General features: G+C 43.7%; 1 protein-coding gene across 2 annotated transcripts in view; it reads right to left on the minus strand.

Annotated features, from left to right (window-relative positions):
• Positions 1-24,860, minus strand: part of fer1l4 (fer-1 like family member 4) — a 368,573-nt gene extending 343,713 nt beyond the window's left edge. For both annotated transcript variants that reach the window (XM_087994630.1, XM_087994631.1), the window contains exons 1-4: positions 24,622-24,860; positions 19,939-19,994; positions 9,854-9,942; positions 7,380-7,479 (exon numbers count right to left, since the gene is read on the minus strand). In XM_087994630.1, the coding sequence (XP_087850756.1) occupies positions 7,380-7,479; positions 9,854-9,942; positions 19,939-19,994; positions 24,622-24,700 (324 nt within the window). In that variant the 5' untranslated portion in view covers positions 24,701-24,860. The remainder of the gene's footprint in view (positions 1-7,379; positions 7,480-9,853; positions 9,943-19,938; positions 19,995-24,621) is intronic.
• Between the last annotated feature and the right edge of the window lie 1,746 nt (positions 24,861-26,606).

Genomic DNA, 26,606 nt, shown 5'->3' on the forward strand with positions numbered 1-26,606 from the left:
TGGGTGGGTTGCGCTTCGGCGGGGCGGTGTGGACTTGTTGGGCCGAAGGGCCTGTTTCCACACTGTAAGTAATCTAATCTAAAAATTGATAGCAAGTAGGCTAGTTGTTTGTCAGGATGTCCAAGAATGTAGGGAGGCTGTGAAGAAGGTAGCACTGACAGGGAATACTTGTGGACACAGAGATGGGTTCAAGTGCGTATACTTCAACGCAAGGAGTATCAGAAATAAGGTGGGTGAACTTAAGGCGTGGATCGGTACCTGGGACTACGATGTTGTGGCCATCACGGAAACGTGGATAGAAGAGGGACAGGAATGGTTGTTGCAGGTTCCTGGTTACAGATGTTTCAGTAAGATTAGGGAGGGTGGTAAAAAAGGAGGGGGTTGGCGTTACTAATTAGAAATGGTATAACGGCTGCAGAAAGGCAGTTCGAGGGGGATCTGCCTTTGGAGGTAGTATGGGCTGAAGTCAGAAATAGGAAAGGTGCAGTCGCCTTGTTTGGTGTTTATTATAGGCCCCCCAATAGCATCAGAGATGTGGAGAAACAAATTGGGAAACAGATTTTGGAAAGGTGCAGAAGCCACAGGGTAGTAGTCATGGGCGATTTCAACCTCCCAAATATTGATTGGAAGCTCTTTAGATCAAGTAGATTGGATGGGGCGGTGTTTGCGCAGTGTGTCCAGGAAGCTTTTCTAACTCAGTATGTAGATTGTCCGACCAGAGGGGAGGCCATATTGGATTTGGTACTCGGTAATGAACCGGGACAAGTGATGGGCTTGTTAGTGGGTGAACATTTTGGTGATGGTGACCACAATTCTGTGACTTTCACCTTGGTTATGGAGAGAGATAGGTGCGTGCGACAGGGTAGGTTTTACAATTGGGGGAAGGGTAATTACGATGCTGTAAGACAGGATCTGAGGAGCATAAGTTGGGAGCATAGGCTGTCAGGGAAGGATGTTGTGGAAATGTGGAACTTTTTCAAGGAACAGATACGACGTGCCCTTGATATGTATGTACCTGTCAGGCAGGAAAGAAATGGTCGTGTGAGGGAACCTTGGTTGACGAGGGAGGTTGAATGTCTTGTAAAGAGGAAGAAGGAGGCTTACATAAGGTTGAGGAAACAGGGTTCAGACAGAGCAGTGGAGGGACACAGGATAGCCAGAAGGGACCTGAAGAAAGGGACTAGGAGAGCTAAGAGAGGGCATGAAAAATCTTTGGCGGATAGGATCAAGGATAACCCAAAGGCATTTTATGCGTATGTGAGAAACATGAGAATGATGAGAACGAGGGTAGGTCCGATCAAGGACAGTAGTGGGAGATTGTGTATTGAGTCGGAAGAGATAGGAGAGGTCTTGAATGAGTACTTTTATTCAGTATTTATGAACGAGAGGGATGGTATTGTTGAAGAGGAGAGTGTGAAACGGACTGGTAAGCTAGAGGAGATACTTGTTAGGAAGGAAGATGTGTTGGACATTTTGAACAACTTGAGGATAGACAAGTCCCCCGGGCCTGACGGGATATATCCTAGGATTATGTGGGAAGCAAGAGAGGAAATTGCAGTACCGTTGGCAATGATCTTTTCGTCTTCACTGTCAACGGGGGTGGTACCAGGGGACTGGAGAGTGGCGAATGTTGTGCCCCTGTTCAAAAAAGGGAATAGGGATAACCCCGGGAATTACAGGCCAGTTAGTCTTACTTCAGTGGTAGGCAAAGTAATGGAAAGGGTACTGAGGGATAGGATTTATGAGTATCTGGAAAGTCACTGCTTGATTAGGGACAGCCAGCACGGATTTGTGAAGGGTAGGTCTTGCCTTACAAGTCTTATTGAATTCTTTGAGGAGGTGACCAAGCATGTGGATGAGGTTAGAGCAGTGGATGTAGTATACATGGATTTTAGTAAGGCATTTGATAAGGTTCCCAGTGTAGGCTTATGCAGAAAGTCAGGAGGCATGGGATAGAGGGAAATTTGGCCAATTGGATAGAAAACTGGCTAACCGGTCGAAGTCAGAGAGTGGTGGTAGATGGTAAATATTCAGCCTGGAGCCCAGTTACAAATGGAGTTCCACAGGGATCAGTTCTGGGTCCTCTGCTCTTTGTAATTTTTATTAATGACTTGGATGAGGGAGTCGAAGGGTGGGTCAGTAAATTTGCAGATGATACGAAGATTGGTGGAGTTGTGGATAGTGAGGAGGGCTGTTGTTGGCTGCAAAGGGACTTAGATATGATGCAGAGCTGGGCTGAGGAGTGGCAGATGGAGTTCAGCCCTGCCAAGTGTGAGGTTGTCCATTTTGGAAAGACAAATAAGGATGCGGAATACAGGGTTAACGATAGGGTTCTTAGTGAGGTGGAGGAACAGAGGGATCTTGGGGTGTATGTTCATAGATCTTTGAAAGTTGCCACTCAGGTGGATAGAGCTTGTAAGAAGGCCTATGGTGTATTAGCGTTCATTAGCAGAGGGATTGAATTCAAGAGTCGTGAGGTGATGTTGCAACTGTACAGGACTTTGGTTAGGCCACATTTGGAGTACTGTGTGCAGTTCTGGTCGCCTCACTTTAGGAAAGATGTGGAAGCTTTGGAGAGGGTGCAGAGAAGATTTACCAGGATGTTGCCTGGAATGGAGAGTAGGTCGTACGAGGATAGGTTGAGAGTGCTAGGCCTTTTCTCATTGGAACGGCGAAGGATGAGGGGTGACTTGATAGAGATTTATAAGATGATCAGAGGAATAGATAGAGTAGACAGTCAGAAACTTTTTCCCCGGGTGCAACAGAGTGTTACAAGGGGACATAAATTTAAGGTGAAGGGTGGAAGGTATAGGGGAGATGTCTGGGGTGGGTTCTTTACCCAGAGAGTGGTGGGGGCATGGAATGCGCTGCCTGTGGGAGTGGTAGAGTCGGAATCTTTGGTGACCTTTAAGCGGCAATTGGATAGGTACATGGATGGGTGCTTAAGCTAGGACAAATGTTCGGCACAACATCGTGGGCCGAAGGGCCTGTTCAGTGCTGTATTGTTCCATGAAGGAAGGGCTGTTGATGTTATACACATGGGTTTTAGTAAGGCGTTTGATAAGGTTCCCCATGGTAGACTAATGGAGAAAGTGAAGTCACATGTTGTGCAGGGTGTTCTAGCTGGATGGATAAAGATCTGGTTGAGCAACAGGAGACAAAGAGTAATAATTGAAGGGAGTTTCTCGAAATGGGGAAAGGTGATCAATGGTGTTCCTCAGCAGTCAGTGTTGGGGCCAATGTTGTTTGTAATATACATAAATGATCTGGAAGAGGGCACTGTTGGTATCATCAGCAAGTTTTCAGAAGACACGAAGATTGGTGGAGTAGCAGAAAATACAGGAGGATATAGACAGACTGGAGAGTTGGGCAGAAAAGTGGCAGATGGTCTTCAATCCAGAAAAATGTGAGGTGATGCATTTAGGTAAGGCTAATTCGAGAGCAAATTATACAATGAATGGAAGAGCCTTGGGAAAAGTTGATGGGCAGAGAGATCTGAGAGTGCAGATCCATTGTATCCTGAAGGTTGCTGCACAGGTGGATAGAGTGGTCAAGAAGGCATATAGTATGCTTGCCTTCATTGGATGGGATATTGAGTCTAAGAGCTGGCAAGTCATGTTAAAATTGCACAAGACATTGGTTCGGCCGCATTTAGAATACTGTGTACAGTTCTGGTCGCCACATTACCAAAAGGATGTGGACGCTTTGGAGAAGGTGCAGAGAAGGTTTACGAGGATGTTGCCTGGTATGGAAGGTGCTAGCTATGAAGAGAGGTTGAGTAGGTTAGGTTTATTTTCATTTGAAAAAATGAGATTGAGGGGGGACCTGATTGAGGTTTACAAAATCATGAAGAGTATAGACAGGGTGGATAGAGACAAGCTTTTTCCCAGGCTGAAGGATTCAATAACGAGAGGTCACGCTTTCAAGGTGAGAGATGGAAAGTTTAAGTGGGATACACGCAATAAGTACTCCACACAGAGGGTGGTGGGCGTTTGGAACGCGTTGCCGGCAGAGGTGGTAGAGGCAGGCACGGTAGATTAGATTAGATTAGATTACTTACAGTATGGAAACAGGCCCTTCAGCCCAACAAGTCCACACCGCCCCGCCAAAGCGCAACCCACCCATACCCCTACATTTACCCCTTACCTAACACTATGGGCAATTTAGCATGGCCAATTCACCTAACCTGCACATCTTTGGACTGTGGGAGGAAACCGGAGCACCCAGAGGAAACCCACGCAGACACGGGGAGAATGTGCAAACTCCACACAGTCAGTCGCCTGAGGCGGGAATTGAACCCGGGTCTCAGGCGCTGTGAGGCAGCAGTGCTAACCACTGTGCCACCGTGCCGCCCACTTAAGATGTGTCTGAACAAATGCATGAGTAGGTGGGGAGCAGAGGGATACAGATGCTTAGGCATTGACCGACAAGTTTAGACAGTACATTTGGATCGGCTCAGGACTTGCAGGGCCGAAGGGCCTGTTCCTGGGCTGTAAATTTTCTTTGTTCTTAATTTTTTATGTCAGTCAATTCTTGAAAGGTTTTAGCATTGGTGTATCAGGGAAAGTTAGGCTGCTAATGACAGAAAAAGCTGCAGCTCCACAGACTGTCAGGAGAATTACTCATTGTTATTCATCAGTCGTAATATCATTTGCCCAAAAAAAAAATGCATTCAATATTGGGCCAGTCTTTGACAGCAGGGTCAAATGAACCAAGCTTCCCAAACAAAGGCGTGAAGAAAGAAAATGCTTACCCCAACTCAAAGACAACTGCTGCGAGTGTGTTTCTTCAGGATTGTGCTTTATTCTCATTGCCACCGAAATAACTCCACAGAGGCAGGTATCCTGTCACCAGCCACTCTTTATTTACACATGAACAACCCTAGTCTACAGTACTGCCTAATACAGAGTCAGGCACCAGAGTGTCAGTATCCCTGACACTCAACCGTTTTATGTCAGCCAGGACTCCTTGATTGGACCAGATTAATATCCCCAATCAGGGCACTCATATTCTATGATGTCTGGCTAGCTGACCTCGTTATAATCACTACACCACCAAGTGCTACTTTTGTACTGCATAATAAAGAGTTATCACCCTCTTGTCGGTTGTCCTCATCGTTGCTCATCATGTGGTGTTATCCTTATCCTCAGCCTGAAGCATTACTCAACTCTTAAAGTAGTAACACTGAATTGCCTGGCACTGCAAAGAACAATGCACAACAAGCCTTCCTCAGCCAAACATTGTTTAAAGTGCAACAGAAGAAGAAATGCCCCCAAGGGTGCAGTATGTACACTGAAGTCTCTTGAAAATCAGTAAGCCTACTTCTGCAGTAGTTCAGCATTTTCTCTTAAAAACATTTGTTAATTTTTGAATAATGTGGGAGTGGGGCATGAAACTCAGCTCCATTCATTTTTTGGGCTGATTTTTAAACACAGTCATAGCAACATTTGTTAAGCAAATGTGTTTATTACCCATTGACCTTTTGAATACTTCAGTCAAACAGGTTTTTCACGCTGTTGGATTTGCTTGTTATTTTCTATCTGCTCATATATAACTTGAATTTTCACTTAATACAAGGAAACAAAGGGACTTTTAGACAGGGTTGGAATCATCGCTCACGTCAGCTGTTGACTGAAACCCATTGCAATCCTGGCTTAGCCAGTCCAAGTACTGCATCTTTGAACTAATAACCCAAGCCTTCAGGTTCAATCTCTAATTTGATCTGACTGGCAACGTAATGAGCTGGGAGCCAGCAAAACTGCTCTGCTTCACAAAAGGAACTAATATGGACAAAACTTGGTGTCCATGCAACTGTATTCAAGGAATGAGCAAGGGGCCAGAAATCAAGAAGAAATAAAACCTAGCAACAAAACATAAGAACTGTGATAACAATTTATATTTTTATAGCACCTTTAATGCAATAAAATATTCCTAAATGCTCCACAGGTATGATTACACTGATATTAGTGGTTATCAAAGCATGGTCAAAGAGGGAGCTTTAAAGGCTCCTTAGAGGAGGAGAGGAAAGCAGATGTTTAGGATGGAGATTCCAGACGTTATAACCCAATTGACTGAAAGCACAGGCAACAATGAGGGTTAAAATCAATGAGAGGAAGTAAAATATTAATATTAAATGCATTTAAAAAGTGAATTTCTATTACAATTGTTCACCTTCAGCTTACATTATAGAATTTTGCTAATGTCTTGTCACCACACTGTTAATGTTAAGAGAAGTAAGTTGTGGGTATTAATTAGCTTCGACTAAATATAAATAAAGGCCAGCTGGGACACAGGCTGTTAGATGAGAGGTGTAATGTTGAGCAAATCAATAAATCTTTTTCAGTAACGAAAAGCTATGTTTCTGGGTTTCTGTTGCATTAATTGACTTAGAATTTGTTAACATTCATTCCATTTCCTGTATTATTTACCAACTCCAAAGGAATGCAAATGATGCAGTACTTCCATACCAAACACTTTTTTTTGCCCAGGCTGCGATAATAAGAGCAGGCCCAGGTTGCAGCAGCAGCAGCGGGGTGGTGGTAGCTGCCTGTGCAGCTGAGCACAGCCTCAAATTAACAGAAATAAATGGAAAGAACCCCAGAAAACGAACAAAAATCATAATAAACAATAAAGAAAAATAGAAAATCAAAACAAAGTCTACCTGAAACAAGGGGGAGGAACAAGAAAAAAAACACTCCTCCTCGGTAGGAAACACCAACAGCAGTAATAAGACACACTGACTGTGTGGTCCAACCAGTTCAGAGGTTAGTCCCCTCTCCCTAACACACAAAGTGGAGAGTCCTTCACACACTGATCCACCTCCCTCAGAGACAGCTCTCAGAGTGAACAGAACCTCTGAGACTCCTGTTTATACCAAACATTTATTATCTGAAGACAGATCACTAAGTCTTCATTACACACAGCTAAAAAGTAATTTAAAAACTTGGATTTCACTAAGTAGTTCACTGTTGCATCAAAATCATCTCCAAACATAATATCAACAACTTTTAGAACCAAATTGTTCTATCTTCATATTTTTCTGTCTGGAATTATAAAGTATTTCTGATAATTTAGCTAACAAACTAAGACCTACCCCAAAATAGCCTCTGTTGGATTTGCTAATGGGATCTATAATGCCTCTGTGCCTTGAGTCAAGATGGAGGGAATTAGAGATTGTGTCCTCCTTCAGCTTGCCTGGAACTGACTCCCTATCCAAAAGAGGACAGTGCATCACCGTGGCCAGCTTTCAGCCACCAGCTTCACTCTCTGGCTCACCAGTATCATAGCAATAAATGACATTAAATATTATTTGGATGTTTTCTCTTACTCATTTCCCAACACTGATTTATTTAAATAAATGGACAGAATGTGCTACTTACATTGGTCAGAGAATTCTTCTTGTCAACAAGAGCTTCCTTTAGAACTAATTGACCAGTTTTTGCCACCTGCTGAAGACTAATCTGTAATTGCCCCAACAGCCTGTAAAAGAAGATTAATCATATGAAATAATTTACCCCTTCACTTAATTATTAACTTCCTCTGCAACCTTTAAAGACATATTTTGATTAGTGTGTCATCAAGTGTTCATAGAGCTGTACTTTCCGACACATGACCAGAGATTATCTTAGATCTTGTGATAAGAACATCAACATAGGAACAGGGGTAGGCCATTCAGCCCTTCGAGACTGATCTACCAATCAATGAGATCATGGCTGATCTGTGGTCTAACTCAATATACAGTCGGTTCTGATATAACACGATAATTCCATTCTCATGCAATCTTATGTTATAAGAAAATCGCACAATAGCAGCACCATTTAAACTAATGGGACCAAGATCGCATTATAGCCAATACAGGTAATGAAAGTTTGCATTCTACAACTAACAGTCTAAATTCTTCAACCACATTAAAGCCAATTTGTGTTGAAGAAACATGCATTATAATAGAACCAATTGTACCTGTCTTTGACCCATATCCTTTAATACCTTTGCTTAACAGAAATGTATGTATCTCATATTTAAAATTAACAACTGATTCAACACCCACTTCTGTTTGTGGAAGAGAGTTCTAAACCTCTACCACCCTTCTACACACAGCACTTTTACATACAGCTTCCTAACATCTCTCCTGAATGGTCTGACCCAAAGTTTTAGACTATGCCCCCTAGTTCTAGAATTCCCAAACAATGAAAATAGTTTATCTTTATCTACCTTATCTTTTACCATTAATGTTTGAAGGCTTCAATCAGATCACCCCCCTAACCTAAATTCTAGAGAAAACAGGCCTCATTTGTACAATCTATCTTGATAATCCCTGAAGTCCAGATATCATTCTTGTAAATCCATATTGTGCCTCCTTCAAGGCCAATATATCCTTCTTAAGGCGTGGTGCCCACATCTGTCCTCAGTCTCCAACTGGGGTCTTACCAGGGTTTTGTGTAACTGCAGCGTAACTTCTCCATCCTTATACTCCAGTCCTCCAGATATAAAGGTCAGTATTTCATTAGCTTTCCCTGATTACTTTTTATACCTGTTTGTGACATTTTCAAGATCTATGCACCTGAACTCCAAGTCCCTTTGGCTGTCTACTGTATTTAATTTCATCTAGAAAGTATCCTGATCTATCATTTTCAGATCAAAAGAGATAACCTCATTCTTGCTTACAGGATTTGATAGATCCTTCTGACTTCAAACTTCATTCCCCTTTCTTTTAATCAATAAGCTCAAATTCCCTGTCCTTCCCTAAATGAAGTAAGATTAATTAAAAAACAATCAATAGTTTTATATAAATCACCTTGTTAAAATCAGCTGATGATCCAAATATTTTTCAGGGCAACATTATCAGGGATTGATCATAATTTGATGAATGACGAACAAAGAACAAAGAAAATTTACAGCCCAGGAACAGGCCCTTGGGCCCTCCAAGCTTGAGCCGATCCAAATCCACTGTCTAAACCTATCACCCAATACCTAAGCATCTGCATCCCTCTGTTCCCCACTTACTCATGCATCTGTCCAGATGCACCGTAAATGAATCTACCGTGCCTGCCTCTGCTACCACTTCTGTAACGCATTCCAGGCTCCTATCACCCTCTGTGTAAAGTACTTGCCGTGTATATCCCCCTTAAACTTGAACAACGCTGTGATTGTTGGAGACAGCCACTGACTCAGATTTGCAACATTATCTCCAAGATAAACCAAGTGCTTCCTTTCTCAAGTTCAATGTTAGAGAGAATGGACTTCACGCAATGTAGCTTGTACCATATGCCAGTAAGATAAAGAGCAGGAAGGCATCACCAGAATAACACTACCCTCTAGACAGGAGCATTTGCCCTCACCCCTCACATCCCAGACAGAAGCACTCTCACCTTCACATCTCCCCCACTGCACCCCAGAAAGGAGCATCCTCATCCTCACACCTTTCCCACCACATCCCAGACAGGTGCACCCCTACATTCACCACTCCCCCAAAACAACCCAGACAGAAGTACCCTCACCCATCACCCCTCATGTCCAAACAGGACCACCCTCACCCTCACCCCCACACAGGAGAACCCCCACTCTCACCCTCACCCCCAGACAGGAGGACCATCACCCTCACCTCTTACCCCTACCCTCCCGAGACAGGTGGATTTCAATCCTCCAAACCTACACACCTCCACCATAGACCAATGCACCAATACCTGCCCCACTCCAACTTCTATCCCCACCCTCTGCACCCATCTCCACCAGACAAATTAAAATCCTGCTGTTAGTTTTAAATCCAAGCCCTTAGTTCCCTCCCCAATAAAATCCTATTTACTTAGGATGCTGTTTGAAAAACTGACTCTGAGCCCCAACAGTTGGCACTTGCCTGTTGCTGAAGAGTTTGCTGTGGTTATAAACTCGAATCTCCAGCATGTCTTCAATAATGTCTTGTCCATAATGAGGCCAACGGAATTCCTGCAACAAACAATCGGCTACATTTAGGAGAAAGTGAAGACTGCAGATGCTGAAGATGTCAAAGAATGTGGCCCTGGAAAAGCACAGCAGATCAGGCAGCTTTCAAACAGCATCCGAATTCCTGATGAAGGGCTTATGCTTGAAACGTCAAGTCTTCTGCTCCCTGGATGCTGCCTGACCTGCTGCGCTTTTCCAGCGCCACACTGTTCAATTCAGCTACTTTTAACAATGCTACAGGCACAATGTCACAGACAAATACAACCACAGTGTTAATAATTGGATTTTTTATCCAATATTTCAGCACATTCTGTGTAAATCAAGACAGTGCTGGATGTCCCATGTGCTGGGTATTATCAAACTGAGGATTTGAGACTCTGGATCAGTGGTGCTGGAAGAGCACAGCAATTCAGGCAGCATCCGACGAGCAGCAAAATCGACGTTTCGGGCAAAAGCCCTTCATCAGGATGCTGCCTGAATTGCTGTGCTCTTCCAGCACCACTGATCCAGAATCTGGTTTCCAGCATCTGCAGTCATTGTTTTTACCTTGAGGGTTTGAGACTGCCTGGTCATACACGATGATTGTTAGGGACAACTTCTTCACGCAGACAGTGATGTGTATATGGAATGGGCTGCCTGAGAAAGTGTTGAGGCAGGTACAATAGCAACATTTTAATAACATTTGGATAGTTTTATGGATGGGAAGAGTTTAGAGGGATATGGATCAAATGCAGACAATTAGAATTAGCAGAGTGGCCACCATGGTCAGCATAGACCAATTTGGACCAAAGGACCTGTTTCCATGCTGTATTACTCCATGATTCTATCACTGTATTACACTCTTGCAAACATCCACTTCCAGGACAGTCATGTAGCACCATCCCTTGTTTTGCTCTAACAGTCACTGAAACTGACACTATACGCTAGATTCCCCAGTTACCATTGCAGCAATATGTGAAAGAATATAAATATAGAAGTACAATAGTTTAGACAACTAAAGCAGAGATGACAACAGAATCCAGACCAGGATCTAGTGAATGCTGACTAGACCCAAGCAGTTTCAGCCTGACAAAGTGGGTTTTAAACAGGGAACTGTCTCAGAACTGACAGACGTGAAGGCAGTAAAACACAAACACTGAATGCAGCCTCAAAGCCAATTGCTTGGAACCAAAATAACACAAAATCAGGACTCAAAGTCATTCACACCCTTAGAGCAGACTAGTAAACGACCAAAGAATCCTTTCATCCCCAGTAAACTCTCTGATGGAGGCTAAGGTAGCAGAACAGGGGAATGAGCTCTTGAACGAAGCTTCAGGACTAGTAAGGGTGAGTCAGTGGTGAAAGAAGATTGTGGAGGAGGGTCAGGTACATGGAGGAGTTCAAGAGGGATCCAGGGAGGACAATGGCGGTGGGCCATTGAGTAAAGTGGAAGAGGCCTGGCATTCTGGGTGGGTGAGAAATTGATCAAGGTAAGAATCTAAGGAGCCCAGAGGGCTTTGCCAATACTGTCCCCATTGGGTCTATCTCAGAGTCTTGTCGAGCAGAGTCTTTACAGGACTTCAAGTTCACCTACAACATTTCAATTTGACCTGCAGAGTGCTGAGTATACTATTGGAAACTAACGTAAACACTCAAGAAAGAGTGAGCAAAAAAACACATCATTTATTCCACAATTACGGACATGTTGTTATGTCCCTGTAATCACATTCCGTATTAACCTTAAGGTATGCCAATATACTTAACTCTCCAACCAGGAGCAATAATCATGTTGCATGCAAGAACAAAGTAACACCAACCTACTCAATTTAACCCTCAACGGCATTGCAGTGTCCGTATACTTCAAAGGCTGCAGTGGTTCATGAGCAATTAGGGATGAACAATAAATGCTCGCACAGACAGCGATGTCCAAGTCCATGATTGAATAAAATTAATTTAGAAGAAAAATGTAAATTTGGAAACACCTGTGCATCCTAAAATAACTCCATGAAAGCCAGTTTCCCGTCACCCTTTATTTAGACGCACATTGTCCATGATACTGACTCGGCTCCTAGAGCCAGCTCCTGGAGTGAGCAGAGTGCCCTATATGCCTGTTTATATCTGTCAGCCAGGACTCCCTGATTAGACCAGGCTAACAGCCACAATCAGGAACTCATTTTCTGAGGTCCACCTGGTTGACCTCATTACAATCACTACATCCCTTCCCCTCTCAGTCCTAGGATGTAGCCTCATTCTTTTTCCTGTAGTTTCTCCTGTGGCGTTTTTGCATCAGGTCCAGTTCCTCTGACTCTGCCTCAGATACTGGTGGTGTGTACCAGACCGAAGCCCGTCTCATGCACCTGGAACATCCGCGGTAACAGCATCGAGGCCATGATACCTGCTATATCCATCTTGCCCTCAGAAGCTTCTTTGACGCTAGGTGGAACGAGGGAACTCAAGGGGCTTTGACAGCCTTGCCGAATGTTCAGAGGGGGCAGGTGTGCTTAGCTCCTGTCCCATTTGTGAGGTCGCAGCTTTTATGTGGTCCACGTGCTTGTTCAGGACCACCTCTCCTACCCAAACTTTGTATGTCACAGGACCTGACCTCGTGTCGACCATATCTCTTACCCATGCAGGGCTATTCCCCTGGTTTCAACACCAAACTTCATCCCCTGAAGTAAACTGCCTCTCTGTCTTAGCGGAGTCGTGATGCCGTTTTACATTCCCACCTCTCTCAGATCCAGGAAGACCAGATTTTTCCTGGTGCAGAATCTTGTCTGCATTAGCAACTCTACTGGAGCTGTCCCTGTAGTTGCGTGAGGGGTGATCCTTTAACCAAACAAGAACCAGAACAGTTTGGTATCAAGTGAAGCTCTAAGCTGTTTCTTTAAGCCTGCATTCAAAGTTTAGACTGCTCTTATGGCCAGACCATTAGATTATGGGTGATAAGGAACTCTTCTTACATGCCAAATGCCATTCAACTTTAGGAAATAATCGAATTCCCTGTTGTCTGGGACCAGCACCTCCAGGAGTCTGTGTTTTGCAAAAGGTGCTTGCAACTTTTCAAAGGTCATCACCATCTTTGACTAATGAACTCTATGTATATCTAACCACTTTGAATGGGCGTCCACAATGACTAAAAACATGCATCCCTTGAAAGGACCGGCCTAGACAATGTATAACCATGTCCAGAATTTACCCGGCCATTCTCATGAATGTGGGAGAGATGCTGGCGGTATCTTTTGCCCTTGTCAACACTATGGGTATTGTCAACAATGTGGCTATGTCAATGTCCAATCTTGGCCACCAGACATAACTCATTGTTAACATCTTTTTATTTTGGAAACCCCTGGATAACCCTGGTGGAGTTCAGCCAGTATCTGGCAGTGACCCTTACCAGGGACAATCACACTTGCTCCTCATAATAATATGCCATCCTGTATGATGATCTGATTTCCTAGTGGCTAAAATGGTTTCAGTTCAGGTTGTGATGATCCTTTTGTTTCCCACATCACCACCAGCTGTTTTAGTTTTGTCAGGATGGGATTTTTTTTGTGTCCACAGTCTGATATTGTCATTGGTGACCGGAAGGGTGATCAGAAAGTTTAAAACCAGAGCAGACTCTTCTAGTGACGGGACTACCAGTGGTGTATCATCAGTGCGAGGCTGTTCAAGGCATCTGCATTTGCCGCTTGGCCTCTGTACTTGATCAGAATAAGAGCCCACTGCTGAATCAGATTGAAGCCATAGGCAGCATGATCCTGTCCTATATAAGTAGCCTTAGCAGGGTTTGTAATCCATTACTACAAATTTATGCCCATAAAGGTATTGGTAAAATGTTTTTACAGCAAAGCTGACTGCCAAATATTCATTTTCTGTCTGGACATACCTTCGTTCGGCATCAGCCAAACTCTGGGAAGTTTATCGGGAATTCCTCTTCATTGGGCCACCAGTGTGTCAACACTTACCCCAATACCATACAGGGAGGCATCGCATGTCAGCACCATATCGTACTTGGAATCATAATTTGCCAACAACTTAGTCTACAATAGTTGCTTCTTCACTTTCCCAAAGGCTACAACTTGGCTACAAGGCCATTTCCAAGTTGACCCTTTATCAGTAGCAGATGTAAGAGTGCCAGGATAGAGGCCAGGTTACATATGAATTTTCTGCAATAATTCACCAAAGGTTTTAGTATCTGGTCCCTCCAGAAAGTTAGGTTTCTAGTAACCAAGAAAGCTGCTGGTCCACACGCTGTCAAGAGAATTACGCATTGCTTTTCATCTGCCCCAATGTTATTTGCCCAGAAAAAATAGCTCATTCTTTCCACATACTGGGTCCAGTCTTTGATGGCAGGATCAAATTAATCAGGTTTCCCAAATAGCAACATGATGTCAGAAATGCTTGCCCCAATTCAAAGACAAAGTTCAAAGTTGCAAGTGAATCTCTTCAGGGGCGTGTTTCGGCAGGATGTTACTCATGCCCCCCCTCCCACACACACATTAACAGCACAGAGGTGGAGTGAATGGAGAGTGTCAAGCTCCTGGGAGTGGTCATCCACTTTCTTGGACTTTTCATGTGGACGTACTGGTTATAAAGGCCCAACAACGTCTCTTCTTCCTCAGGCAGCTGAGAAAATTTGGAATGACGGCTAATATCCTTGCCAACTTTTGTAGATGCGCCATCTAGGGTATTCTGCCTGGATGTATCACTGGTATGGCAAGTGTACCATTCAAGATCGGAGATGGTTACAGAGAGTGGTGAACACGGCTCAGACAATCACAAAGGCTAACCTCCCATGTATAGAATCCATGTACCAAGCCCACTGTCAAGGAAAGGCTGCCAGCATTCTCAGATCCATCCCACCCTGGCAATGCTTTTCTACAACCTCTACCATCGGGACACACCACACACACACACGCCGGTTTTGTAACAGTTTCAACCCTACTGTTGCTAGAATACTGAATGGACTCACAAACTCTTAACATTCGCCTGTACCTGTGTTTTTGTTTTTACTGCTGTTTACCTATTATTTACTCATCTATGCTACTTAACTATGTGATTTGCCTGTATTTTTCACAAGACAAAGCTTTTCACTGTGTCTCGGTACACGTGACAATAAATTCAATTCAAATTCAGTTCATTGCCACTGTAGAATATTTCACCAAGAAAGACATCAGTGTCCCCAAAACACACTGTCCAACAGTAACTCACTGTTGCAACTGAGTAACTCACTGAAACAGGATCACTGACTTGGGATCAGGAGCTGAGTCACATGCTTGATTGGGATGAAGAATTAATTGGGAGTAATTAAGGGTAGTTGATCATTAGATAACGTAACACATACACAAAACTGGGACTGTTCAGTTTATTAAAATGCTTGGAATTTCATTTAATCTCAGCTATTTTTGTAGTTCCTCAAATTGAGGATGTAATGAAATAACAGTATAGCCCGGATGAGAAGGAGTGGGTTGAGGGATAATCCCATCCAGTAGAGAAATCCTCTCTTCATAATGGCAGTAAAGCAGCTGAATTGTTCCTTCTCTTACAATCCTCAAAGACACCAGAGAATCACTGCCAGTGGGCATGTCGTTAAAGTGACATTTCAATAACATACCTAGTTAGGATGAAGAATGCAATCCTTTCAGTTGGTGCAATGCTATTCTCAATTTGTCAGTATATTAGCGGATAGGAATCCAGTGACTATTCACATTAGGAACCTGGGTGTGTTTGTGCTGAAAATTGATTGCTTTTATACATTGCAGTGCTGTTTCTCAACCTTGGATCCAGGTGGAATGTTTGTGAATCTCCACATCAGGCAAACCTACGGGTATTTCCTCTTGCATGAGGCCAGCTTAAACCAAGTGTGGGCCATTGCATCCCAGTCCTCAGTGGCTCTGAACCTACTCATCCCAAAAATAGGTGTTGGATTTAGCATGGTCAGATTAAAGTTGGAAATGGAGAACAGAAACCATACAGGCAAATGGCACTGGACAACAAAGTCAAGACAGTTTCATTCTGCATTCAGTTGATTTAGGACTGATCCAGAAATGCTTAGTCACCTTGAATTTGCAATGTGTTCAATTTTCCATTGTTAATATCTCAAACATTCATCAAAAGAATTTTAAAAATACTTTTCTCTTAGCATTTTAGACCTGTTAGCTTGCACATATCTTCAGAACTCTACACCTCCAAAGTGGGAGAGGCAAGGAGAACTTTATACAGAGTGTACTAGGAAGGACTCAATAAGTGAGTCATAATGTGTTGCAGCATTTATTCTGTAAATTAGCAGCAAGTCACTACTCAGCAGCCCTGCGGTTTAGTTATTATGTTTGTGTTATGTACAACCTGCCCCACCTTTAACAAAGTTAGGTGGAGAGCTTGGAATCTATTGTCAAAGAAACAAATCACAAATACCAGAACACTTTACAAATCTGGAAACAGGCCAGAGTTTGGATGAGGATATATTTTAAAATGTCACAATTTTTGCTCAAATTCAGTCATTGATGAGAAGTGAAGTGGAGGCCCAGACTGTTCAGAGAACCCAGAGCATGTTTAAAGTAGTGCAACAATCTCCAAACTGCCTGGCCAATACTTAACCCTCAAACAATATCCCAAAATGGATAAAACTGTTTAAGATTTTATTTGCTGTTTGAGGTCATACCTAAATGCAAATTGGCTATACCTTTTTTGGCATTACAGTAGTGAGGACATTTCACTGCCAAGGCAAGGAGGAAATGGGTGATCAGGGGGAGTTAGCGACCAAGGAGCTTGGGTGATTGGAGATGTGAGCAGTTGGGGAGAGTGGGTGATCAGGGGGAATGCAAGTGTCACGGGAAGTGGAGTGTGCGGGGAAGTGGGCAATCAGGGGTAGTGGGCGATCAGGGGGAGTGGGCGATCGGGGAAAGTGGGCGATCAGGGTCAATGAGCAATTGGGGAAGTGGGTGATTGGGAGGAGTGGGTGATTGGGAGGAGTGGGTGATTGGGGGAAATTGACGATTTAGGTTGAGTAAGAGATCAGGAGGGGAAAGGGTGATTGGGCATGTTAGTGGTCAGGGGGAGTGGGTTGTCAGGGCGATCCATGGGGGGAGTAGATGATTGGGGGGGAATGGGCAATCTATGTGGGTAATAAGTGGTCAGTGGGGAGTTGGTGATTGGGTGTAGTGGGCGATCGGTGGGGAGTGAGCTATCAGGGAGAGTGGGTAATTGGGAGCGTGCGTCAGTGGGGGGGTGATGATCAGTGGGGAGTGGGCAACTGGGAGGAGTGGGCAATTGGGGAGAGGGAAATCTTTGGGGGGTGTGGGTGATCTATGGGGAGAATGGGTGATCAGTGGGTGTGGGTAATTTGGGGGGAGTAAGCACTTGGGGTGTGGCCAATCGGAGGGAGAGGGCAGTTGGAATTTTTTGATTATGGGAAAGTAATTGTATTGTTCATCTGCAGAAACAAGAACAGTGAATAGCCTCCCCATCAACCACACCCTCACCCACATACTCCCCCACCATGGCCCCTCCATAGTAACACACATAACCACACACACACATAATCATACATACACACATGCACACCTTTGATCTTTAAGAAAGCGCAGAGACTGGAGAAGTGGTAACAGGAGCTGGTTTCCCATTACACGTGCTCTCTTTTGTCCATTTTCCACCTGATTCAGCACAGTCACAACTTACTGCCCAACTCCAACTGATTAACATAAAACATTTTTGGGACCATGTCAGTGATTGGAATCAGGCCAGCCAGATGGACCTCTTAGCATATGAATTCTCTCATTGGGGATGTTAATCTCATCCAATCAGGGAGTCCTGGTTGAAAGAAATAAACAGGAGTAGCTGGCGAACCGGCAGGAATTAGAGGCCAAAGTCTCGGCTTGCCTCGGCCACTGGATAGGACTGTTCTGAGTATTGTCTTACAGGAGTCGAGTGACGGTCATAAACCAACTGGTGGCTGCCATGCTGTGGTACCAGCTGGTCCCTTTGGTCCCTCCTCCTGGTTTTGTCACTGACATCCAGAGAACGTTGGTCAACTTCTTCTGGGACAAAATGATGCACTGGGTCGCTGCGCAGGTCCTGAGTCTCCCTATTGAGGAGGGCAGTCAGTCGCTGGTGTGAGTTCGCAGCCAGGCCGCGACGTTCTGCCTTCAGATCTTGCTGCAATACCTTTACATTGAGCCTCCTCCTAGGTAGTGTGCCCTGGCAACGTATTTTTTCCGACAGGTGTGCAACCTCAACTACAACACGCAGCTCCAGTTTGTCGACCATGACGGTTTGGAGGTCGGCCTCAGGACGTTGCCTGTCTTTTACCAGGACCTGATCACTGTCTGGAACATGGTCAAATCACGTCGCGCTGGCCCTCCGGCAGGAGTAGCAGCTGTCGTCAGGGAGCCGTTGCTCAGGAATCCGCACCTCCGTACTCGCGGGTTCGAGTGGCTGTCAGAGGGGAGGGCCGTGGTGGCAAGGGTGACCAGGGTTGGGGACGTGCTGGGTTGGACGCAGGACACAGCAAGCAGGGCAGCGGTAGACATCCGGTACGTGGCCACCACCATCCGACGCCTTAAAACGGCGGTGCTCGGACCCGACGTAGTGCCCCAGTTGGAGGATGCTTGGGTGTGCGGTGGGATCCCGTCCGCACTTACACCAGCCTGGATGGAATTTCACATTGGCCCCAGGGTACCGTACTTTCCGCGGGAGCGTGTGCCCCACAACCTGAGCCGCCTCCGGAATTTTTATTTTGTTCCCTTCCAGGGGGTAAAAAGGAGGGTCCCATATAGACTGCTGCTGCACACCGTCCACCTCTTCTCCCTCATCCACCGTCCGGACATGCCTTGACGTGCCCATTTGCCACCGGGCGGTGGGGATCCTCAGTGGAGGGCTCTCTACGCGGGAGTCCTCCCCCTTTCTCGGGGATCTGGGGTGGAGGGTGCTGCACGCAGCAGTCCCCTGCAACCGCAGATTGCGGTGGTTCACAGACTCCCAGCCCAACTGCTTGTTCTGTGGCGCTGTGGAGTCCGTGGACCACCTGTATATTGGGTGTGGGCATTTGCACTCTCCTTTTGATTTTCTAGTTGCACATCAGTCCCAAGTTCCTGATCTTTGGGCACCCCATGCAGAAGGGGAGGGTAGGTCAGAGGATCTCCTTGTGGGTCTGCTCCTGAGCCTGGCCAACAGGTCCAGGCAGCAGGCCATGGAATGGGTCATTATGGCCGATTGCCTGCTCCTCTTCCGCGGCTACGTCAGAGCCCAGGTGTCCCTGGAGAAGGAGCACGCAGTATCTACCAACTTCCTCGAGTTGTTCAAGAAGAGGTGGGCACTGCAGGGCAGTGGAGTGCTTTGTTTCCCTTTCCAACTCTATTTTGATTGAATCCCTACCCTTCCCTTCACTTTTTTGATCACGCAGCATTGCCCTTTGATGAGAAGGGCATTGCTTGTCATTGGCCACTTGGGTGTTTTCTTTCTACCTGGTGGTGGAAATTAAATAAAGATTTGTACACCTGTTGTCTTTCACTGTGTCTCACACAACATGGGTGTTGGGGAAAATATAAGCAATACCACACTTAGGCAGTAGTGTGGGAGGGGAAAGAGAAGAAAATAGAGAAGAACAAAAAAAACAAAAATAGAAAAAAAAAGAAAAAGAAAAAATATATGTAAACAAGAGTGTCAGGGGTTCTGTTCACTCTGGGTGCTGGCTCTGTGCTGGCTGGATCAGCGTTGTGTATTATGCACATGTAAATAAAGGGTGACTTGATTATGGGATACTGGCTTTCGTGGTGTGGATTAAGATTATCAGAAAGTCAAATCAGTTCAAGCCTGTGAAAGAACAACATGTTGTCTGTAACCTATACATTTGTGATTCATGACTTTTAGCTTTTGTTCAGCAAAAACATCCCAGGAGAAACAGAAAATGTTGAGATAATTGAATAGTCAATTAGTTATTCACTCTATGGCATGAATGTTCCTTAACTGGGACTTGAGGTTAACATCATTAATTGCTGAGAAAACTACATGTTGAAATCTTACCTCATTGAAGACAGCTTCATATTCACATTTCACTTTCCTAGTCAAGTGTGTATAACCTGAGAACAGATGAAGAAACATATTGTTAATTTTTATGTCAGTCATGACAGGTTTTTAAAGCCAAATGATTTAATAAATTCTAAGAACTGAATGTCTATTCCATCCAGTTGAATTGTGAGGACAGTTCAATGAGAAATTGTCAATGTCCATCTTGCCCACTTTCTATCATCCTGATAACCATATTACAATATTGGACTTACTAACTCATCACAATTTCTATCTCTATTTTGGCATACAAGAGAGGGAAGAGTAATGGTTGGGAAAACAGACAAGAAAATAGAATTAATGTTGAAATCTAGTCAGCCATTGGCATGAGCAAAATAAACTTGCAGGGTTATTGGGTTAGAGCAAGGTATTCGGATTGCTCTGCAGCATGGTCTTGATGGGCTGAATGTTGGCCATCTATGCTGTAATAACTCTGCAAATCTGTAAATTTGTTGCAGTCCAATCAGACTGCTGTCTATCTATGTATTATCTTATTTACAAGTCTGATTTTATTTATTATTTTTGTCAATAACTCAATGTTCTAAAGCTCCTTAAGCAATTACACTGTTAGGACTCATCTTTTCCTGTTTAATGATGAACTTCAAGAAGATGTGGACAGGTTGGTGAAATGGATGGAAAAGTGTGAGATGAATTTAATACAGAGAGGTGTGAGTGATTTGTTTTTGTAGGAAGGATACGGGGAGAAAATATAAAGGTACAATACTACAGTGGCACACAAGCAGAGTCACCTCATGAAGATTGTAGGATGAGTTGAATGAAGCAGTTAATAAAGCATTCAGCTTTATAAGTAAGAATACAGAGTGCAGAAGCAAGGAAATCATAGTGAAAATTTTATAAACACTAGTCAGAATCAAATGGAATACTTTGTACCAATGAGCTGAATGACCTCCGTCTGTACCATGACAAATCTATATAAATTCCAGAATCAACATCTTTGTTTGGAAGTGTTACAATACAAGGTATTACAATATTATTTTGTTATAATATTTCTAATTTAGGGTAAAATAAAGAGGGTCATATGACCTGATTTGTGTTGTGCCAACAATGAACCAGCAAACTTGGTTGTTAAAGATTTTAAAAAGGCCCAAGTTGTTTCATTGGGAAGAAGGTGCAAGATGGTCATGCCTGTAAACAATGATTAAAGCATTATGTTGACTATTGGTCTCCAAAATATTAAAAATATTAGGAAAGTTGTGTTTTATAAATGCATAAGCATACATTTATACTTTAAACTGTCTACTTAGTTCCAATATTTACTGAAGTTAGAAGTTTAAAGAATAACTAAATTACATTTCTACCTGAATACAAGGATTATTTGACTCATGTCACCATGCACATTAACTTTGAGAAGTAGGGGGGGTGAAGTCCATGGAAGACACTGTTGAACTGATGTTCAGTTTGTCAGTTTGTGACAGGAATAGAGACAGAGGAGAGAAAGAGCAGAGCGATAGAGACAGCAAAACCTTTTGGTTGATCATCTGCGAATCTGGATGGAAGCTCATGCTCATAAAAAAGAAATTGGGTTCACAGGATTTAAACAAGACCGGAACATTCGCCTAGCTTTGGTTAAATGGAGGAATCTGAGTGCACAAACTAAATTAATCATGACGAATTCAAACATTGTTGCTGAAATGTGAATGCAATTTAATATAGCAAAGGAATGGTTATGAAGTCAATCATCTCAGCTGCAGGACATCTCTGCACCTTTCAGCTGCCTCATCAATGATCTTTCCTCCATCATAAGGTCAGAAGTGGGGATGTTCACTGATATCCAATTACACAATGTCCAGCACCATTCATAACTCCTCAGATACTGAAAATGTCTAAAATGCAGCAAGGTCTAGACAATATCCAGCCATAACCTGACAAATGGTAAATAAAATTTGCACCACACAAGTGCATGCAAAGATCATTTCCAACAAAAGAGAATCTAACCATCAGCCCTTGACAATCAATGGTGTGACCGTGACTAAATCTCCAACTATCAACAGCCTTGGGTTGCCATTGTTCACAAACTGAACTGGACCAGTCATATAAGGACTGTGAGTAACTCAACTCCTGATTTCCCAAAGCCTGCACACTATAAGACAGAAACCAGAGGTGTGATGGAATATTCCGCATTTGCTTGATGTGTGCAGCTCCAACAACACTCTAAAAGCTGGACACCATTCAGAACAAAGCAGCTGACTTGTTTGTGGATGTGGGTCTAGGTTAGAGTGGTGCTGGAAAAGCACAGGTCAGGCAACATCCGAGGAGCAGAAAAATCGATGTTTTGGGCAAAAGCCCTTCACCAGGCTTTTGCCCAAAGCTTTGATTTTCCTGCTCCTCAGATGCTGCCTGACCTGCTGTACTTTTCCAGCACCACTCTAATCTAGACTCTGATTTCCAGCATCTGCAGTCCTCACTTTTGCCTGTTTGTGGATGTGGCGCTACTCAGCTCCTGAACCCCTAACAGTCAGTATCAGTAGTGTGTACAATCTACAAGACGTACTGCAGAAATGCACCAAGGTATCTTAGACAGCATCTTCCAAATCCATTACCACTACTAACTAGAAGGACAAGGGTAGCAAGCATATGTGAACATTAGATTACTTACAGTGTGGAAACAGGCCCTTCGGCCCAACAAGTCCACACCGACCTACCAAAGCACAACTCACCCATACATTTACCCCTTTACCTAACACTACAGGCAATTTAGCATGGCCAATTCACCTAAGCTGCATATCTTTGGACTATGGGAGGAAACCTGAGCACCCGGAGAAAACCCACGCAGACACGGGGAGAATGTGTAAACTCCACACAGTCAGTTGCCTGAGTCGGGAATTGAACCCGGGTCTCTGGCACTGTGAGGCAGCAGTGCTAACCACTGTGCCACCGTGCCACCCACAACACCTGAAAGTTCCCCTTCAAGTCACTCACCTTCCTGACATGGAAATAGATCACTGTTCCTTCACTGTCATTGAGTCAAAATCTAGGATTCCCCTCCCTAATGGCATTGTGGGTCAATCCACAGTAGGTGGACTGCAGCAGTTTAAGGAGGCAGCTCACCACCACCTTCTCAAGGGCAACTAGGAATGGGCAATAAATGCTGGGCCCAGTCAGTGATGCCCAGATCCCATGAGTGATTTTTTTTAAAGGCAGAGAAAAGTTGGATACATCCAAACACATAAATTAGGAACAGGAGTGGACCATTCAGCTTCTCTAGCGCGTTCCTCCATTCAATACGATCACAACTGATCTGATTGCAACCTTGAAGGTGCATTCTTTTCAACCATTTCTTTTGAATTGTCCAGGTGAATATAAATGAAAAACGTAAAGCAATACTCAAATAAAGCTGATTTTGGATTTTGTTAATTAGATGTGCTGAATATTTAGAATAGTCTTTTGTATTAAGATACCCAAAATAAAGACATTAGGATCGCTCAAGATGCAGCTTAATTCTGAAAGAGGGATTTCATTATTTAGTACTAACATGGCAGCCTTTGATGAATTAATGACCAATTTTCTTTATTATTTTCTCTGGTCCTCCTGTCTGGTTTCTTGTCTTCTGAAGTGAAAATTAAGAGACAAGGGCAGTAGGAGAGATTGTAGCAACTATGGGATAAATATTAGGAGAATAATCATTAATAATGAATAATGGTTCAATTGATGACATTTTGCTGGAGTATTTGTAATGGAGTGTTACATTAAATCAATACTTTTTCTATAGATGATTCCAGGCCTTTTGTGCATGTTCAGTTTCTCTTCTTTTTATTTCAGATTATCAGTATCTGCAGCATTTTGATTTTGATCTGCCTTTCTATCCATGTACCAAGGTAGTGAATTAATCACATAAGTTCTTTTTAAATTTCGTGGACTGTGGGTGACACAAAGCCAGCATTTGTTGCCTATCCCTAATTGCCCTGGAGAGAGAACGGCGATGGTGATACACCCTCTTACTGCAGTCCTTGGGATGCAGGTAAACACACAATACTATTGGGGAGGGAGAACTAAAATTTGGACTTAGTGAGGGAAGATGGTGAACATATTTTAATTCTGGATGGTGTGTCATGGTATTCCAGCTATGCATGTGAAGTAACTCCTGAGTGTAGGGAAGGAAAAGTCCCCCCACAGGGAGTCTCACCCCTGGCTCCACAACATGACAGTACAGGAAGGTAAATTCGCCATAGGGGTAAAAACAATGACTGCAGATGCTGGAAACCAGATTCTGGATTAGTGGTGCTGGAAGAGCACAGCAGTTCAGGCAGCATCCAAGGAGTTTCGAAATCGACATTTCGGGCAAAAGCCCTTCATCAGGAAGAGCTTTTGCCCGAAACGTCGATTTCGAAGCTTCTTGGATACTGCCTGAACTGCTGTGGTCTTCCAGCACCACTAATCCAAAATTCGCCATCGGGCTGCTTCAGAGAGACGACTAGTGGTGGTTTAACCTGAGCGTAAACGCCGAGGGAAGACAGACCATCCAGCAGAGCTAACTGACACCCTACTGCAATACTGTCCACAATCGGATACTTTTTCCTAAACTTTCTGGTGACGCTGAGACTTTTCCCGGTTTCCAGGCTTTCCCATCGCAAACAGCTGGGAGTCTCCCTTGGGGAAGAAGCTTTCAGCGCGGCTCCTTACCTCGGAATGTGATATGAACCTGGCGGTCATACTTCCCACTCAGGTTAGAAACCTTCTTCAGAAACAGAGTGAGAGACATGGGGAGCTTTCAAATCACGCTGCTGCAATTGTGAACGTTGTTATTTCCCTTTCTGAAAGTGCAAACATGGTCTCATCTTGGTGAAATGAAACTGCTGGCTGGGGTGAATCGTGAGGCAGACTCTTAACTGCTGAAAGCTGCCGGGTTTCGAGCCTCCTCTCTGCGTAAAACAAGTTGCTCAATCAGATTCCTGGTTTATCTGTCAAAACACCCACACCCAATCCAAAAACTTCACAATTAAAACTCTGATGTTTCCGCCCTCCAGCCGCACATGGAGAAATATCAACAAAATGAATGATTAAATGGTTAGGTAACTTTCTTTATATGCAAAACAAACACAAATAATTTTCAATTTTCACATCTTTACACGTCAGCTTTGTGTTCAAACTCCTGGAACCTCTACATGTATTTTGGTCTTTTCTGACTTTGAGCTTTATTTCCTTATTCCAAATGTATCGCGAATATGGCCAACCCCATCACTGCAAGCACTTCTTTGTCCTGAATGCCAACTCTGACTCACCAAACTGTAATTAAACTTAGTAAAGAATGGTTATCATGTTTCACACATACTTATGACAGAAATAACAAAGAAATGTCAAGGTGAAGTATTCCTTTACCTTCCTTTCTTCTGTTAATAACCGCGTTTTACTAAAAGAAGGTAATGACAAGATGGGATGTGCTGTAAATTCGCTGTCCTAGATGCATTAGGTGATGTTCTAATTTTTCACAATTACTTTGGCTCTTTCACTACTACAGGGAGATCAAAACCTAAACTGGCTTATAACACTGCAAAAGGCCCATGAGGGGAGGTGACAGCCTGAATGGTATTATCACTGACTACTAATCCAGAGACTCAGGTAATGTCTTGGGTTTGAATCTCACCAGAATTTGAATTCAGTAATAATCTGGAGTCTAATGATAACCATGAAACCATTGACGATTGTCGGGGGAAATCCATCTGGTTCACCAATGCCCTTTAGAGAAGAAAATCTGCCATCCTTACTTGGTCTGGCCTACATGTGACTCTTGACCCACAGCAATGTGGATTGACTGCCTGTAGGTCAATTAGGGTGAGCAATATATTTGGCCTAGCCAACAATGCTCACATCCTGTGAATGAACTAAAAAAATTGCTGCATTTTCCGCCCTTTGACAATGGGACGACGCCATCAAAAGCTCCCATGTGATGTAACCTAATAACTTTGATCGGATATCATTAGTTAATAAAAACAAGAGTGAATAGAATTGTTTTATTTATTTAGGAAATGTGGGTGTCACTAGCTTGACCAGCATTTGTTGCCCATCCTAATTGCCTTTGGTGAGCTGCCTTCTTCTGCAGCAGTCCTTGGCATGTAGGTAGACTACAATACTGTGACAGAGCGCCAGGATTTTCACTCAGCAACACTGAAGGTCTGATGATATACTTGCAAGACAAAATGGTGAGCGGCTTGGAGGAGAACTTGCACGTGATGAACGTATGTGCTGCTCTTGTTCTTCTAGATGGAAGTGATCGTGGACCTGGAAGGTGCTAAGGGGCTTTGGTGAATTTCTGCTGTGTAATTTAGATATAGTACACACTGCCGCTACTGACCATCAGTGGTGGAGGCAGTGAATGTTTGTGGATGCGGTCCCAATCAAGCAGGCTGCTTTGTCCTGGATGGTGTCAGGTTCATTAGTGTTGTTGGAGCTGCACTCAACTAGGCAAATGGGAACTGTGCCATCACACTCCTGATTTCCACCTTGTAGATGACTTGGGATGACAAGAGGTGAGTTACTTGCTGCTGGATTCCTTGCCTCTGAATTGGTCTTGTAGACACACTTTTTACAAGGGTAGTCCAGTTTGTTTTCTGGTCAACAGTAACCAGAATACTGATAGTGGAGAATTCGGTAACGGTATTGAATGTTGA

The sequence above is a fragment of the Chiloscyllium plagiosum genome, unplaced genomic scaffold (genome assembly GCF_037043375.1).
Source record: "Chiloscyllium plagiosum isolate Xiang-an unplaced genomic scaffold, Cpla_swu_hap1 HiC_scaffold_15, whole genome shotgun sequence".
NCBI lineage: Eukaryota > Metazoa > Chordata > Chondrichthyes > Orectolobiformes > Hemiscylliidae > Chiloscyllium > Chiloscyllium plagiosum.